The sequence below is a fragment of the Cryptomeria japonica genome, chromosome 7 (assembly GCF_030272615.1).
Source record: "Cryptomeria japonica chromosome 7, Sugi_1.0, whole genome shotgun sequence".
Lineage (NCBI taxonomy): Eukaryota > Viridiplantae > Streptophyta > Pinopsida > Cupressales > Cupressaceae > Cryptomeria > Cryptomeria japonica.
The window spans coordinates 612,958,824-612,976,259 of NC_081411.1; the positions used below are offsets into that span (position 1 = coordinate 612,958,824).

General features: G+C 32.7%; 1 protein-coding gene across 1 annotated transcript; it reads right to left on the bottom strand.

The window, feature by feature from the left end:
* Positions 1-11,671: 11,671 nt before the first annotated feature.
* Positions 11,672-12,655, bottom strand: LOC131058827 (protein NODULATION SIGNALING PATHWAY 2-like). Its single transcript, XM_057992423.2, has one exon. The coding sequence runs from the start codon at positions 12,653-12,655 to the stop codon at positions 11,672-11,674; it is 984 nt and encodes a 327-aa protein (XP_057848406.2).
* Between the last annotated feature and the right edge of the window lie 4,781 nt (positions 12,656-17,436).

Here is a 17,436-nt window from a genome sequence, read left to right on the forward strand (position 1 = left end):
CTAATCCGAATAATTAGATAAATGACATTTCATTTTTTTTTAATAAACTATAATTGACCATTTCTACTCTAAATCTTAAAAGATAATAATTTTTTTTCATAATATTATGGATAGAATAGGATTAGAGTTTTGTATTTTATAATTAAATGATAACAATGCTTACATATTGATAATATTAATGATCTTATAAATATAATATGATATCAATATAAAGAAAATATATGAATACAAAATTTTTAATATAACAATAATATTGTAATCTAATAATAAAATAATATAATAATTCTATGTTAATAACATAATATTAATATTAATAATATAAAAATATTATAATAAATCTATATAATTAAAAATAATAATAGTATATTAATATAATATATATTAATTTTTATATTTGTATTTTATAATTTTGTCAAGTAATTTTAAATTAAATGTTGAAATATATCTCAGCATACTGTATATGGATTATAAAGATCTATATACTAGTCCATTTACATACACACAACCACACATCCTTATGCATGTAGCCCTACCCTATCCATATATATACATACTCTTAAACATTCACCTTATCCACTTATGCATTACACATATCTATGAACCTACCTCCATTTAGCTATTTGCCACTTGGATTTGATTGCTACCCCATTCCAAGACAAGTTTGTAGTATAATTTTTTTCCTTTCTAATTTAAAATTCAAAGTTCAAATTTGGCAAAGTGGCCCTCTCACCTTTTTACCTTGAGCCAACTATAGACATGTTTGACACAATTTAATGCTATGTGCTACTATTTAAAAACATTCAATACATTTGTTCTAATCATCCAAAAAAATCATGTTTAATCAAGTGTTCAAGCATTCTAGATAATAATTAACATCAACTTGAATTTTGATTTTACTGGAATAAAAGTAGATTTTCATACTTGGATGCTTGCTTAAGTATTTAGGGTTGATCTAGGAGAATTTCTCTCCTTGTGACTAATTAATATTGCTTTAATTGTTTTTAAATATTTCCAAGTCCTTAGATATTCATGAAAAGTAGAGAAAAAGATCTCGCATTTGGTGAAATTGCAAATTAGAATACCATCTAGATTGCCAAGACATGTCAAGAGCTCAAGTATGCATGCACAATTAAAAATTATTCCTAAATTTATGAACATGATATTTGAAAGAGTACAACATCAAAATCATTCCCTTGTTTAATTTTAAAATTTTAAAAAATCAATATTATTTTGAATTATAATTACCTTAACTCGGGTTGATTGTGCTTACTTAGCTACATTTATTTAATTAGCCTAGATTACCCTTTAGAAAACATTTCCTTTTCATATAAATATAACATAAGTTTTACTTATTCACAAAATTTATCCTCACCAATTTTTAAAAAATATTATTATAGATAATAAAATACTTCCTACATATCTACCTAAGACTAATAAATTAACTTTGACTCAAAATCCTAAATATATAAATAAGTTGAGTATGATTAACTAGCTAAAAATGAGATGGAATTGGGTGGCTTACCTCCGATTTTGATATAATAAGAACTTTGACTAATGTGACAGTATGCAATAGAGATTAGGAACAAGAATTTTTTACTAGCTTTGAGAGTGGAGTGATTGAGACATGGGTTGAAATCTAAGAAGTAGGTTGTATTGGATATGACCATGTCTACAATTCTATCTAGGTAGCACAATTTCATCTTGTATAATTAGACTTTTGATACCTTCAACACTTACATAGTCTATTTAATTGATATGTATTTGACATAAAATAAAACTTGGTGGTTAGACCTACAATGTAAGGATTAAAGTTTAGGACATCTATACACTTTAGTTAAGCCTTGAGTCTAAATTAATAATAGTAAAAGAGATGAAGTGTGGCGATGAATTTGTTGAGCTGATAATTGATTTCTTCTTGTTGAACCTTGATGCAAATTTATTAGTGATTATGTTGTTTGATGCCTTTGGGGCATGCCTTTCGAACATATTCTATATTTTGATATTTAAGTGATTGTCAATGTTGCTAATAGTTTGGTGCTAGAAAATGGTGACCTATAGTTTTCTACAAATTAAAAAATATTTTATGATCTTTCAACACTTTTGCACAACCTCTTTTGATGAGCTTAAAGTTTCATAGTCTTTGATGTCTATGTATACACAACCATAGATACACAATTCATATATTTAGGCACCTATACTAATGGATTTAATAATTAGATCTTGGTATTGTTGATCTTAAAATGTAGGGATTAAAGCTTAAAATGTCACCTATCCTTTAATAGAGTAGATATTAATGAGTTAGGTGAACTATAGGGAGAGTTCACACAAAAAGTTAGAAGATTAGATCCACACTCTTAGAAGTATCCTGAATATATATAGAGCTAACTTAGAAAAGATAGATCTTATGCAAAACTTGAGGTGAAGCATAAATGCATGAGATCTAGTTCTAGTTTTAAGATATTCAAATTATGAAACTACATCGAAATTATCCATCTTCATTCCTTGAGCTGAGTATATCTATCTATCACATTTCATTTCCTGTTTAGCATTAATTTTTTTATTATCACTCTTATAGTTACCAATTTATTAATTGAGGTTAAAGGATGTTCTTAAGTACATGTATCTTATTGGAATAACCTAGATTAAGATCATTGAAAGTAAATACTTTCCTTTAAATTTTGGTAAACCTCTATGATCCCACGTGCAACTATGTCAAAAGCATAAAGCCATGTATCATTGTTTTTTATTAAGGTAAAAGCAGGTTTTGAAGGGGCCCCAAAACCCTTACAAAAGATCATTAAGATATAAAAGCATTAAGCAACAAGATGGAACAAACAACTAAAAATCCAGCAGAAGAAATGATTAATATCCAACAAAAACCCCACAAAACTAGCAACAACCAGCAAAAACAGACAAAAACCAGAAGAGGAGCAACTAGATGTTATTCAGGGCATTAGCCAAATTTCCGCTAATCCCATACAATTCTTTAATATTATCCCAAGTTTAGGGATTCCTTTGGAGAAGCCACAACAACTTTCTTCATGCTTGCCCTCGTTCTCTTTGCAGCTCCACCAAGAGCACTTTCTGCAGTCCCAATCTTAATGGCATCTTCATCCATATCAAGGTCCACAATTGCTTAGGAGTGTTGGATCCCTCAAGGACCTTAGAGATTTCCTCTAAGTTCTTTGTAACAACAGTCAAGATATCCGGGATCATAACCAACAGGTTTTTTCATTGCATTTTTTCCTTCCTCCAGCTTCTCAATCTGAGCTTCCATCTTCTAGCTTTTTCCTCCAAATCCTTCATCCTCTGCTTCTGATCCCTTCATCTTTCTTCCTCTCCTCATCCTAGTGCTTCCCACTTTTTTCAAGGTTCTTGATACCTTCATAAGTCCACCTATCAAAGCCCATTCTAGCATCAGAGAGATTTTGAGATTATCCAAATTAAACCTTTCTCCAGCAAACTCCTTATCCTTGCTTGGGTTCTCCTTGTCCTTCTCCTGCTCAAAATCCATATCTTTTTCCCCGTTAATTTTATCCTCCTTCTCCCATGGCTGGCTATCGACATTGACTAAACTAACACTGCGGGTAGGACTATCTTGGTTGGAAGCATCCTCAACTTCTCCTTCCTCTTCCCCCACATCCTCTTCTTTCCAACTTTCCTCCCCTCCAAACTCCTTCATTTCCATCTCACTGCCGTCTTTTCCAATATCCTCTAAAACATTCTCCATCTCCATTTGAGTTTCCTTGTCATCTTGAATTTTCAACCCAATAACTCTTTTTCTCTTTTTGTTCTGAATCGACTCTTCCTTGCTTGGCCCGCCTTCCTCCATCTTTCTCTTACCCTTTCCCGGAGATGCAAACAACCTCTTATTTTCCTGGATAGCAAGAATTTTGCAGTGTTCATAAATGAGCAAAATGAGGCCATAATGAAGCACTGGAGTCGAAGGGCTCTTACTGTGCTATTAAGAGATCTCGACAATGACTTGAAGAGGTAGTAGGGCAAGGAAATCCTATTCTCATGCCTGAAATGATTTAACAACATGAAATGGTATGTGTGGACCCTGGTAAACCGACCCTCCATAGTAATGTATTCCATGATAGCATTCAACACACAACCCCAAATTTTCTTTATGTTGGACGCATCATAATACCCTCCCGTAGCTTTACCAATTTTTGCTCTTTCCTTCTCCTTACGTGGAAAAATATTAACCGCGTTATTAGAAACTTTCAAATCTCTGAAGTATACCAATTACTGTCACTATGAGGTCCGCATCCAACTTGAACCTCACCGCATGAATTTTGAAAGAACAGTTTTGGTCCAGTTTTCACTAATTTTGGTGACTGCAAGATTAACCCTGCCTTTGTTATAGTCGATCAGCTTCTCCATGAAATTCGTCATAAACCCTTTTTTCTAGCTTAGTCCAAACCTTTGGCGTTTCCTTCCATCTGGACATGTTATCTGGTTCTTCTCTCCTTAGATCCTCCCATTTTCAAATTCACAATACCAACTTTGTTCTTCTGCAAATTCGGAGCTTACCTTCCACTTTGCCTCTCGAAATTTTGAAAATTTTAACCCACAAAGTGTGCGGAATATTAATATCTTTGATTAAGATTCTGCCATTCCACCAGGTCATCATTACCTTTCCATAAATGTAAAGATTACTCATTGAAACTAGCATGATTGATTGTGCGATTCATCTTTTCCCATGAATCTATCCTTTCATGATTGATTGTGCGATTCATCTTTTCCCATGAATCTATCCTTTCTTAGAAGATTTTTAATATCAAAATTAATATTACCTTCCCCGTGCCAAATACTTTGAGTCTCGGAAATAACACCTAGGTTTGCCATGTATCATTGTTGGTCCCTATGAATAAAAGAGTTTTACAATGTGAAAGAGTTAGAACATTTTCAAATCAAGATTTTGATTCATTATAAAGACCTTCATTTCAAATGCCCTATCCATTCCATGTGCTAGTAACCTTTGATTGAAGGCAAGGAACTTTGACCAAAGGACCTTTTTGTTTGCATTAAAATATCTTATGGTTCATTTTTGAAGATGATATTATACTGAAAGATTTAAATGATCAGAGGTTACAAGGTGTGATGGAGGATGGCTTTGCTATGGGGTTCCTTGGTGCCTTTGCTTTTTGTTGGCAGATGTGGGTTGATTTTTTTGGGGGCTCAACTCACAAAGGTTCTTTTCTACTCTAATCCCTAAATCCATCTCCAATTTTTTTTTATTCTATGGAGCCTCTTTGTGGATAAGGTCTCTGTTGGTCTTTATTTGGCTCTTTTCTTTGCCTAGGTTTTTGTTCTTTCCCATAAGCATTTGGGTGTTAAGGGGGAGGTAGAAGGGGTTTTTTCTCCTCTTTGTTAGTGTTATTACAGGGCTCGACCTTTTGCAGCCTCTCCTACTCTCTCTTTGTGCATTGGCTCCTATGTAGGAGCCCCTTCAATCATTCCTTCAACTTGTTTTGATGTGGTTGGTGCTCAGGTGGGTTTTGGGTTTTTGCTTTTTCAATTGTTGGACATACTGGTTATAGATTTTGTATTATGCTCCCCAGCTTCTTATTCAAAGCTTGTTTACAAGGAGATTTGTTGGGGATTTGCTCTCGAATGGTGCTTCTAAGGTGTGCTTTACCTAGAGTTTGTTCGAGGATGCTCTGGTGGTGGCTCCTACTAGTGTAAGTGCACCAAGATGGTGAATAGAAAAGTGACCACATGCAAAAAAAAAAGATTTTTCATAACTCGTGCATGTTCTGGAAATTCAAAAACTTGCTAGGCTTGGTAACACCAAGCCTAGCCAAAAACAAATTAAAAAAACAAAAAGTTCCTCAAACCCATAAATCAAAAGTTCCTCAAAACCCATACTGGTTTTGAGGAACATTATATTTTATAATAAAAAATCAAAAGTTCCTCAAAACTCATATGGGTTTTGAGGAACATTATACTTTTTAGAAACCCATTAGTTATGTAGAACTAGAAGTTTTGGCCTTAGTTCTGCATAACCCGTACGGGTTATATACAACTAGGAACCAAATAGGAAGTGGAGAGAGAGAGAGAGAGAGAGAGAGAGAGAGAGAGAGAGAGAGAGAGAGAGAGAGAGAGAGAGAGAGAGGAGAGAGAGAGAGAGAGAGAGAGAGAGAGAGATAATAGGATAAGGAGAGGGGGAGGGAGAGAGAGTCAGAGATAGAGAGAAGGGGATAGGAATAGAGAGAGAGAGAGAGAGAGAGAGAGAGAGAGAGAGAGAGAGAGAGAGAGAGAGAGAGAGAGATTGGGAAAAGGAGAGGGGGAGAGGGAGAGAGAGTTAGAGATAGAAGGGGATAGGAAGAGAGGGAGAGATATAGGGAGAGAGAGAGAGAGAGAGAGAGAGAGAGAGAGAGAGAGAGAGAGAGAGAGAGAGAGAGAGAGCAGGAGACGGAGGAGAGGGTGAGAGACATGAGGTAGAGAGAGAATGAAGGAGAAAAGGGTGTGAGGGGGAGAGATATGAGAAATAACTCAAGGAGGACAATTAGGGCTCAGAATAGACAAATACGGTGATGGGGGAAGGAAGACGAGAGTGAGAGGAAAAGAAGAGAGACATGCATGTATACAAACATATATATATATATATATATATATATATATATATATATATATATATATATATATATATATATATATATATATATATATATATATATATATATATATATATATACATAAACACATATTATATATGTATGTCTGTACATATGTGTAGTAAATGCTAAGTTTACAAGCATAAATTATTATGTCTTAATAAACCGTACGGGTTATGTAGAACTGTGAATAGTACTTTTTGTTTTTCAAAACCCGTGCGGGTTATGAAGAACTGTGAATAATAATTTTTGTTTATCAAAACCCGTGCGGGTTTTGGCTTGGATAGAGGGTTGGAAAATGACCCTAAGGCTTGCAAGTCCATTTTCCCCCCATTTGTGTCCCTTTACACGTTTTTTCATCTTCCAACATGATTTCTCCACTTTGTCGTCATCAAGTGTACAAATGATCAAGTGGGTATCTCTAAAATTACCACCATAATTTCACACGTCTTCTCAATTTTCTGACCATGTAAATTTTTCTATTTTTGGACAACATTAGCATAGTAAACTTTAATTTTCTTTACCAGTGCCTTGATAGTCCTCACAGACATATGTCTACCATTTTTTAATAACTTTTAATATACTTGATGAAATTCAAAATAAATTACATATTATTGTTCTACACTAGATTCTATACACTTTTAATAAAAGAAGTTTGCATTTTCGATTATTTTGATGCAAGTTATGCCCAACGCACGAACAGGTACCAAATTTTCAAGATGCGGCCAGTTCAAAAAATCATAAAATAAAAACACTTAATGGAAAATTACAAAAAAATACACAACTTCTAGATCTCACTCTTACCTATCATCCTACTAAAGGATTTTGCAAACTAGTAAATCTAACTATATATTTTGTGCAGCGCATGAAAAACAACTATGTTATATTTTTCTGAAAAAATCAAGAACTGTTTTCCGTGTGTGAGAGGTTTGACCCTCTTAATCTTATCCAATTTTAACTTTAGTATTTTAGAAACTAGATTTAGACCACTACAATTCTTATTCTTTTCTCAACTCCTATTTTTTTAGTGCATGACCTTCAAATATCTCTTTGAAGTTTAGGTTTACCTGTTTTCAGAAGAAAAAAAAGTGGCCACTTATACCCCCCTTTTTGTTCACCATCTTGGTGCACTTACCCATGCACGCGATGAAAAGTTTTATGATTTTGTACAAAAGTGGGCTCATTCTCTTCCAATACAACATGGGAGTGGAAACTAAAGAAAGTGCCTAATAGAGACTGAAATTGGGATTTCACTATTTGGGGGCACAATCTACAATGCCAAATATTTTTTATTACACTGTAACCATGTTGATAGTACAATTCCAAACCCTTACACTATCCCCATTAGAATGTTTCGAAGATGAAACAAGGATAAGGTTGTTTATTTCTCCACTCTACCTCTGGACCCTTTTACCTTGTCCCCATTAGAATGTACTGAAGATGAAGCAAGAATAATATCATTTATGTTACCACTCTTAAAGGAAAAACCTCCCAAATTCATTCAACGCATCCTTGTAATGAGAGTAATATATTAATAGCCATCATTTTTAGAGGTCACATTAAAACCAATGTTATATCATCTATAAGTATCAGAACACACAAGAATAGTATCCACAAATAATTCAACACCATTAACTCATCTCATATTGGAAAGGGTGATAAGGAGTTATAAGGACTCTAGTGTGAATATCAAATTCTCAAAGATTATAAAAACATGAAGCACACATATGGGAAAATTTTTCTTCTAGTCAAAGGTGGGGAGGAGGTCTGAATACTCCAATATTAGTGATAGATACTTGTAAAGTATACTCAATCTTTGCAAGTGCAATGCAACCAAAATTTGTAAAGGAATTCCAAGAGTGCAAACCGGTCTTCTTCGTAAGGCCTCCATTCCAAAAGAAGGAGGTCCTAATTATTGTATTTCATTTAAACAAGAAAGGGTGTTCCTTGAACATGGATTTATTTAATATCCAACAAAGGACATTAATGAGAATACTAAGTATAAAGGGATCTCTTTTTAGATTAAATGTCCCACACTCCCCATTTAAGAGAAGGATCATCAAATTTACTTAAAGAGCCTCAAATTATCATCTATCAAGACCCAACATGCGATAAGCCTTAAATAATTTTAATAAAATAAACAAATTATTAAACTTCAAGTATGGTGAAACATTCACTAGAACATCCTTGAAAAGGGTTATCATTCTTTTTTTTCAAGTTCTTTAATGTCTTGTGATTCTAACTTGGAAAATGGATTTAATACGTTAACAATAATTATTGTTCAATATTTAATTTTTAGTATACAACCATATTATTAGGACAACCCCACACCCTTACACTATCACCATTAGAATGTTTTGAAGATGAAACAAGGATAAGATTATTAATGTCTCTACATCACCCATAGACCCTTTTACATTGTCCCTATTGGATTGTATTGAAGATGAATCAAGGATACTATCATTTATGTTTCCCCTCTTTGGAGGAAAACCTCCCAAATTCATTCAATGCATCCTTCTACCGAGAGTAACATATTAATGACCATCATTTTTAGACTTGTCACATTTACCTAGGTTATATTGTTTATAAGCATACCTAATTGTTATGTTGGGTAGGGTATTGAACTTGAAAACATTGAATTATTTTTTAATTCCTTTTAATTTTTGTTGAAGAGGCATACATCTTGAGGTTTTTATTGAGCTCTTTTTTTATGTTTTTGGAGTAGATTTTATCACTTTTTAGCCTCTTCTCTACTTAATTGATGATCTTGGATTCCCTAGTACACCATGGACACCATAGTTTGGCCCTCATAGATTACAAAACTCCTTGTGCTATAATATTTATGCATCATTATATTACCTATTATTGATTTTGATGAATTTGATATTAGTTAATTATATAATTAATCTTAAAGTATTTCAATCCTACAATGTTGAACTTTTATTTGGACATGAGTGGTTAAAATTTAATTGTCAATAATGTTGATTTAAGTTATTGATTTCATTCATGATTATCATTGTCATGTTTCTCTACTTACATTTATTCTACACACACCACAATAAAGAAACAATTTATACATTTGATTGATTATATGGTCTTGTACATACAAGAAATTATTATTGTAGTATATCACTATTTTGATTTCTATAGAGATTATTGCTTTCCTGAAGGTGTTTATTATTCCTTTATTTAACTATCTCTAACATTTATGATATGCATTATATCTATCTCTTTCTCTTTCCTTTTTAAGTTTACATTAAAGGTGATGAATTCCTTATTAATTTTTTTATGTTTTATAGATCTTATTAGGTCACTCAAAGGTTTTGATGATTAAAAATTCAAAAGATAATAAAATCCATAAAGACCAGTTCAAGCTTGGGACACTAAAAGTTGACACACAAGAAGATATGTACATGTATTTACATCCATCTTGTCAAGGGCTACTTCAACTAGTAAGGTTGTTTCACCCCAATATCATAAGAGATGAGGTTAGGATCATGTTCCAGAAAAAATGATAAAATAAATACCCCTCTGTCTTTCCCTTCTAGTAAAAAAGGTTTCAAGAAGATATGTACATGTATTTACATCCATCTTGTCAAGGGCTACGCCAACTAGTAAGGCCGTTTCACCCCAATATCATAAGAGATGAGGTTAGGATCGTGTTCCAAAAAAAATTGATAGAATAAATACCCCTCCGCCTTTCCCTCCTAGTAAAAAGGGTTTCAAACTACTTTTGCCCCATGTTTGATAGTTAAATGAAAAAAAAAAAAAAAAAACCATTCTAATTCATCTAAACAACAAGACAAATGATAACAAAAAGAATTATCAAATAGCGAGGCTCTCATATCGTAAGGGACGAGGCTGAGATCATGTTCTAGAATGGATACACTCTGATCTTTACTTTCCCTAGAGTAAAGATGATTGTATTCTTTAAAGATGAAAGATGGTGATTCAATTGCAGCTCATTTAAACACATTCAATTTGACCATAAGTTAGTTTGCATCAATACATGTTAAACTAGAAGATGAGGATAAGTGTATCTTGTTTCTTTGTTATTTGCCTGAATCTCAACCTTTATAAATTGATTATTTTTTAAAATGCTTGGCCTTTAATTAACCTTCAATTCATATAAAATAAATTTAATGTTTATACGAAAGGAAATTCTTGAATAATTTTTAGGTTGGGCTTTAATTTTTTGCTACTCTTAGGGCAAGTCCCCATGCAACTGATTTGCTTATTTTGGTTAGTAGTGGTTGCTCAATTTTTTTAGCAGCAATTTGTGGCGCTGGTGGCCCCGTAGTAAATAAATTTTGCTACATATTTTTAGGCGGCCCTCTTAAATAGTATTTTTAAAAGAAATTCTTAGTAATATTTTTTATAAATAAAATATTAAAGACGAGAAAAAAGTAGAGAAAAAATGATGTAGCCACTTGTTATTTTCCCTAAGAAGCACTCGCTGCTTAGTTCCATCCTCACATTTTTGAATTCCTAAGCAACTCCACTAAAATAAAGAAAGATTTCAATTTATCCTTTTCCCTTAATTAAAAATTTATGTGAGAACACTCAACTCCTTAAATTTTAAGGAAATTGCTCTAAGCGCGACATGAAGACACACGGTTAGAGGTATTATGTAAACTTTTGTTATGCCTAAAAGAATACAAAGAATATGTTGTATAAATAAAAATGGATTTTATCTCCAAGTGGAAGCCCACACCAGAGGTGTATCCCGCCATTTCAGAATTATTTGGTTGTCTAAATTTTGTAGGTTGTAATGCCATCCTCTCTGGAACGACAACACATCCCTCGCCTGCGCCATGCTTTCTTCGCTAATCTCAGCCCCTTCACCACTAAATCCACATTTTCTGGGCAGCTCACACAGCCTGCCATCCATTAATTCTGTTTCCTTCATTTCTGCTCCACCACACGAAAACGCTCTGGAAATCTTGGGCGCCAAGAAAGTGTTTTCCATTACAGTCCTGGCCAAAGCCTCGTCGGGCAGCCCGGCCTCCACGGACTCCAGCATGGCACAGAAGTACTCCATCGTGTCACTGAAGTGGCCGCTGTAGTCCCCTCCATTCGCTTGCCACGCCAGCACAAGCCCACGTCACGAAGGCCTCTGGCATGCCACGTGCAACCGACAGGAACTTTACAATCTGCGCTTTGCTTCGCTGGCACCGCATATGTGGCAAGTTCAGCATCAGGTTGAAAACCATGGAAATATTACTCTGTTCCTCATGTTCTGCGGCGGATAACATGTGGTTTCTGAGGTTTTCCAATTTGATTTCTTCATAATACAAGGGAATTCCCACAGAAGCTGCGTAGCCGGCGAGTTTCGAACCCGTCTTCGAGCCGGAAGCCACGTCATCGTCCCAGAGAACAGCAGTGATGCGAAGCAGCTCCAGAGTTTTAGGGCTTTCCGCCGCCAGGGCTTCCATTAATGGCGGCCATTGCAGGCCCTCTGCTACATCAAAGTCAATTATGTGCATTCGCTTTGCATTATTTGAGGCGAAACGCTCTAGAATGCCCTGGTTTGCAGTGAAATGAGCAAATCTTGCGTAAGGGTAGAGCTGACAGAGTGCCTGAAAGGCAGTCATACTGGTCTGTGTACAAAGCTCCTTCAATGATCTAGTGCTTGCACTTTCAGATGCATCGGGGTCTCTGAAATTGTCAAGACAATAGTACGCCATTCTTTCCTCATGGCTTCCTGTCAGAGACATCCTCCGTCGCAGCCGATTCTCAAGAACTTTTGCTAAATCCCAAGCTTCTCTCTCCAGTGCTTCGGCCCATGCTTTCAGCAAATTCTGCACTATAATTCTCGTCTTCTCCGCTTCGTCTCCAATATGACAAGGAAGAACAATCTGAGGCTCTGAAGCTTCACATTGAACAGGCGCTTCTTCAATACTCATAAAATTAGGACCCAGTGGATTTACTAAGCATTCGTCATGCTGAAAATTAGACTCTGTAATAGACGAGAGAATATCGCTCTCGTTAGGGCAAAACAGAGTGTTTTTCTGTATAGATATTTTCATTGAATGGAGTCATGATTGTTTCCGGCTTAGAAATCAGCATTTCAGTGCAGTGCTCAAGATCGATTCCGACTGAGGAAGGGCATTCAGGGAACGGAAATGTATATGAATTGAACATTCCGAGCGGATTTATTTCTTTAAACGCACAATTGGACCAGGGCTCCCAAGACGTATCGATTGAATTTGCAGCAGAGAAGAAATTGTCTAGTTCATTGAAATTCCAGGAGGAATAGACTTCTAATGCCATTGTAAATGCAGAATGATTATTTTGATTTCCTCTTCCTTTGCAGAGACAAACTTACCAATGCCTATTTATACTAGTGTGATTCAAGCAGAAATTTGGGAATCAGAACAATTTTGTTCTAGAAGATAGAAATCTGTTGGAGAGGATTGTTTTTATGATGAGCAGGCCAAAAGTGGAGATCTCAACATCCTCTCAAATGCGAATTTTGAAACAGCGACCGAGAGTCCGAAATTTGTCTTGTCTACTGCTTTCGAATATTTGACCAGGTAAAATTGTCAGTTTGCTTCATTGCACGTCTTTAACAACGGTACGATATTTTATTTATTTGTTTTTCTAAAATAAATTGGCGTGAGAAACATTTATAAATGGAAAAAGCGTTTTAAATGGAACAGTTTGAAATAAAATATACTTTTGTTTATTTAGTTAAGGCAATAAGATATTTGCACAATCTATATAGATAAATTATCATGTTCTGATATTGATTAAATTGTCATGTTCTTGGTATGTTCTTGGTTTATAATTGTATATTGATTTATATACACTACAAATGAATTGTGGAAATCTAGTGATATTGATTAAATTATCATGCTCTACTAAAGAGTGTGTCATGAAAGGAACAATTTGAGATGAAATGTATCTTTTTTAACTTATCTAAGACAAATATTTGCACAATCCATTAAATACGTTATAACGATCTTTAAAATTGTATATTGGTTTATAATTAATATACAACTTTTTCAATAAAAAATTATAAAAGAGTATATAATTAATAAATAATTTTATCAACCAAAAATAAGTTTAAGTTTGGTTTTATTATAATATTGTAATGGTGAAAGTGCATATCTATACTATTTCTCATTTAATTTTATGTCTATTTTGAGATAATGTCTTCATACATACTCACAATGACCAATATTATGATCTTGTACAAAGTGGGCTCATTGTCTTAGCCTTTTTATCCATTTACACACACACATCCCTATACATGTAGCCCTACCCTATCCATATATACACATACTCTTAAACATTCACCTCATCCACCTACATATTACATTTATCTATGAACCTACCTCCATATAACTATTTGCCACTTGGATTTGATTGCTACCCCATTCCAAGACAATTTTTGTAGCACAATTTTTCCCTTTCTAATGTAAAATTCAAAGTTCAAATTTGGCAAAGTGGCCCTCTTCACTTTTTTACCTTGAGTCAAGAAAACACATGTTTGACACAATTTAATGCCATGTGCTACTATTTAAAAACATTCAATACACTCAATGTAATCATCCAAAAAGATCAAGTTTACTCAATTGTTCATGCATTCTAGATAATAATTAACATCAATTTGAATTTTGATTTAATGCAATAAAATTGCATACTTGGATGCTTTCTTAGTATTTTCGGGTTGATCTACGAGAATTTGCCTCCTTGTGGCTAATTAAGATTCCTTTAATTATTTTTCAATACTGCCAAGTCCTTTAATATTTCATGAAAAGTAGAGAAAAAGATCTCACATTTGGTGAAATTGCAAATTAGAATACCATAGATTGTCAAGACATGTCTAGAGCTCAAGTATACGTGCACAATTACAAATTAGTCTTATATTTCTGAACTTGATCTTTGAAAGGCTATAACATATAATTCCAATAAGGGTAAAACATTCAAATATTTTATGGTTCATTTTTCAAGATGATCTTCTAATGAAAGATTTAAATGATTGGAGGTTACACATTCTAATGAATGACCTATGGTTATAATATGTATAATCATAATATAAGGAGAGGTACAACCTGATTAGTTAGTGATTCCAAATCAACCTTCAACATTCAAATAAATTCAACCATAACATCAAAAGTGCTAACAAGAACATGACTTGTATCCTGATCAAGGGTTCTTTCATATTTATAGAGCTAGGTCTTCATTTTGGTAGCATTTTTCATAGAATTCAAATCATTATATTTTTCAAATGCTAAAGTTCATGCTTATTTAGAATCACGAGGTCAATTTTTTATTAAAAAAACAACACATAACGATCAATTGTTGAAACCAAGGCCAACAAACATCATGTCAAAAAATTCCAAGCCAAATATGTAGGAGACTAGTGTTGGGTGTTAGGGTCCAAACCTATTTTCTTGTTTAAAGAAAGAGCTACAAATGGATAAGCCCAAGATACTAGACATGTTCCCATATTGAGCATTTGACAAAAGTTTTGGATTTGTGTCGCAACCTGACTTAGTTTGATTCTTATTATCTATTCATATATTATAGTTATGACTTATTGTTTACTTTTATGTCATGCTACATAATTATTTTTATTATAACAAATTAAAAGGTCTACTTTTGTTCTCAATACAATTAGCCTCTTTTGCAAATTAAAATATATAAATTACATAAACTTAATGTTTGGTACTCCCCAAAAAAATAAAAATTTACATACAAATATGTATATTTATATTTAATTTCAAAACATATACTTTTAGTCTTAAATTAAATATTATAAATATATACTTATTGCATGTTTTCAAGAAAAAAAAAAAAAATTAAAATAAATATTAGATAAAAACTAATGTTACTTTTAAAAAAAAAATAAAATAATAAAAACTACTTTTTTAAAACTAAAGTAATGTATATTGTTATTTAAAACTCTTGAATTTTTATGAGTTTTTGAAAACTAAAGTTCTTTTTAGATAATCATTATACAAGTAAAACATAGGAAAAGCCACATGTTATGTGGAAATGCTTTTTAAGCATAAATTTTTGTTTGACTTCTTAATTTAGATGTCACAACCCTCCTTTATCACTTTTTTTGATCTAAATACAAAACTCTATTTATATTCTTTGGATGAATTATTGAATGAATATTGTAAGGGAATAAAAATAATAAACCACACACACATGAAAAATGCATATATATTTTAATTTGTTATTTAATTTCCCTCACCCAAATTAAGGCACATGTTGTAGGAGGAATAAGAAGCTTCTAGAGGCTTCCCCACCTCCTTGCATGTAACTCCTCCCACTAAGCCTAATTAATTTGCATGGAGGCCAAATTGGGAGAGAATCTCTTTTTTTCCAATTAATAATTAGGTAGTGGGAATTTGAAATTTCTTTTATAAAATAGGTACAAGTTTCAAAAATGGGAGTTAGCTATTCCATAAGAAATTTCTGCAAGTTGAATTCTCTTTTGTAGTCCACTTTCATTGGCAGCTAAGATTTTTGTTGGGAGGATTTCTCTTCAATTTGGAGGATCAAGGAAGACTCTACACCATCTTCAAGCATCCAGGTTCCTTCAACTTAGTTCATGCATCTCATTTTTATGGTAGATTAGATTTGATTAGATTAATTATGAGTATGAAATTCATTTGTATTTTGTTAAAGAATTAGTTTAGATTTTGTAGAAAATGAGAGTCATGGTTTAAATAAGATTCATTGTTAAATTTCTTGATATGAAATTAGTTTTAGATTTTGTAAAGAATGAGATTTATGGCTTAAATGAGATTCATTGTTTGAAATTTTGATAAGGAATTAGTTTTTAGATTTTGTAGAGAATGAGATTTATTGTTAAATAAGATTCATTGTTTAAATTTTTGATAAGAAATTAGTTTCAGATTTGTAGAGAATGGAATTCATTGTTTAAAATTTTGATAAGAAATTTGTTTCAGATTTTGTAGAATGAGATTCATTGTTTAAATCCTTAGTTTCTGATTTTGTAGAAAATAAGATTCATTGTTTTAATTTTGATAAGAAATTAGTTTCAGATTGAAAGAAGTAGAGTAAATGGAAAATAGATTCATTATCTTCAGTTTATTTTGATAAAAATAAGATCTCCCTGTGTGTACAAACAATTTTCTCTGTAGACAAATCTCCCTGTGTGTATAAATAAATCTCCCCTCTCTGTGAATGAATTTTCCCTGTGTAAAGAAATGAATTCCTTTCTCTGTGAATGAATTTCCCTGTGTAGAGAACAAAAGAAAAGAAACAAAAGAAATAATCTATTTCTTCCTCTGTGAAAGAATTTCCCTGTGTGAAAAAGAAAAGAAATAAACCATTCCTTTTCCTGTGAAAGAATTTCTCTGTGTGAAATAATCTATTTCTTTCTCTGTGAATGAATTTCCCTGTGTAGAAAACAAAGGAAATGGAAAAAAAAAAAATCCCTCTGGTTACTGCTTCATTTATTTCCTGAAAATTAATCTACAAACATTGTTAATTACCTATTATTACCCTGCTCTGAGTAATCTTCAATAACTCATTAAAAATAATTATAATACTCCTGTATAAGAAAAAAAAAATGATAATAATAATATTATAACATTTATGTACTTATATATATATATATATATATATATGCATTATAACATTTATGTACTTATAAATATATATATATATATATATATATATAAATATATATAAATATATATATATATATATAAATATATATATATATATACATATATAAATAAAAAACCCAAAAGCAAGAAAACCCCATCGAACGTAGAAAAATCTCCTTATGCCTCCGTAACGCACGGCTTTCCATGTGCTT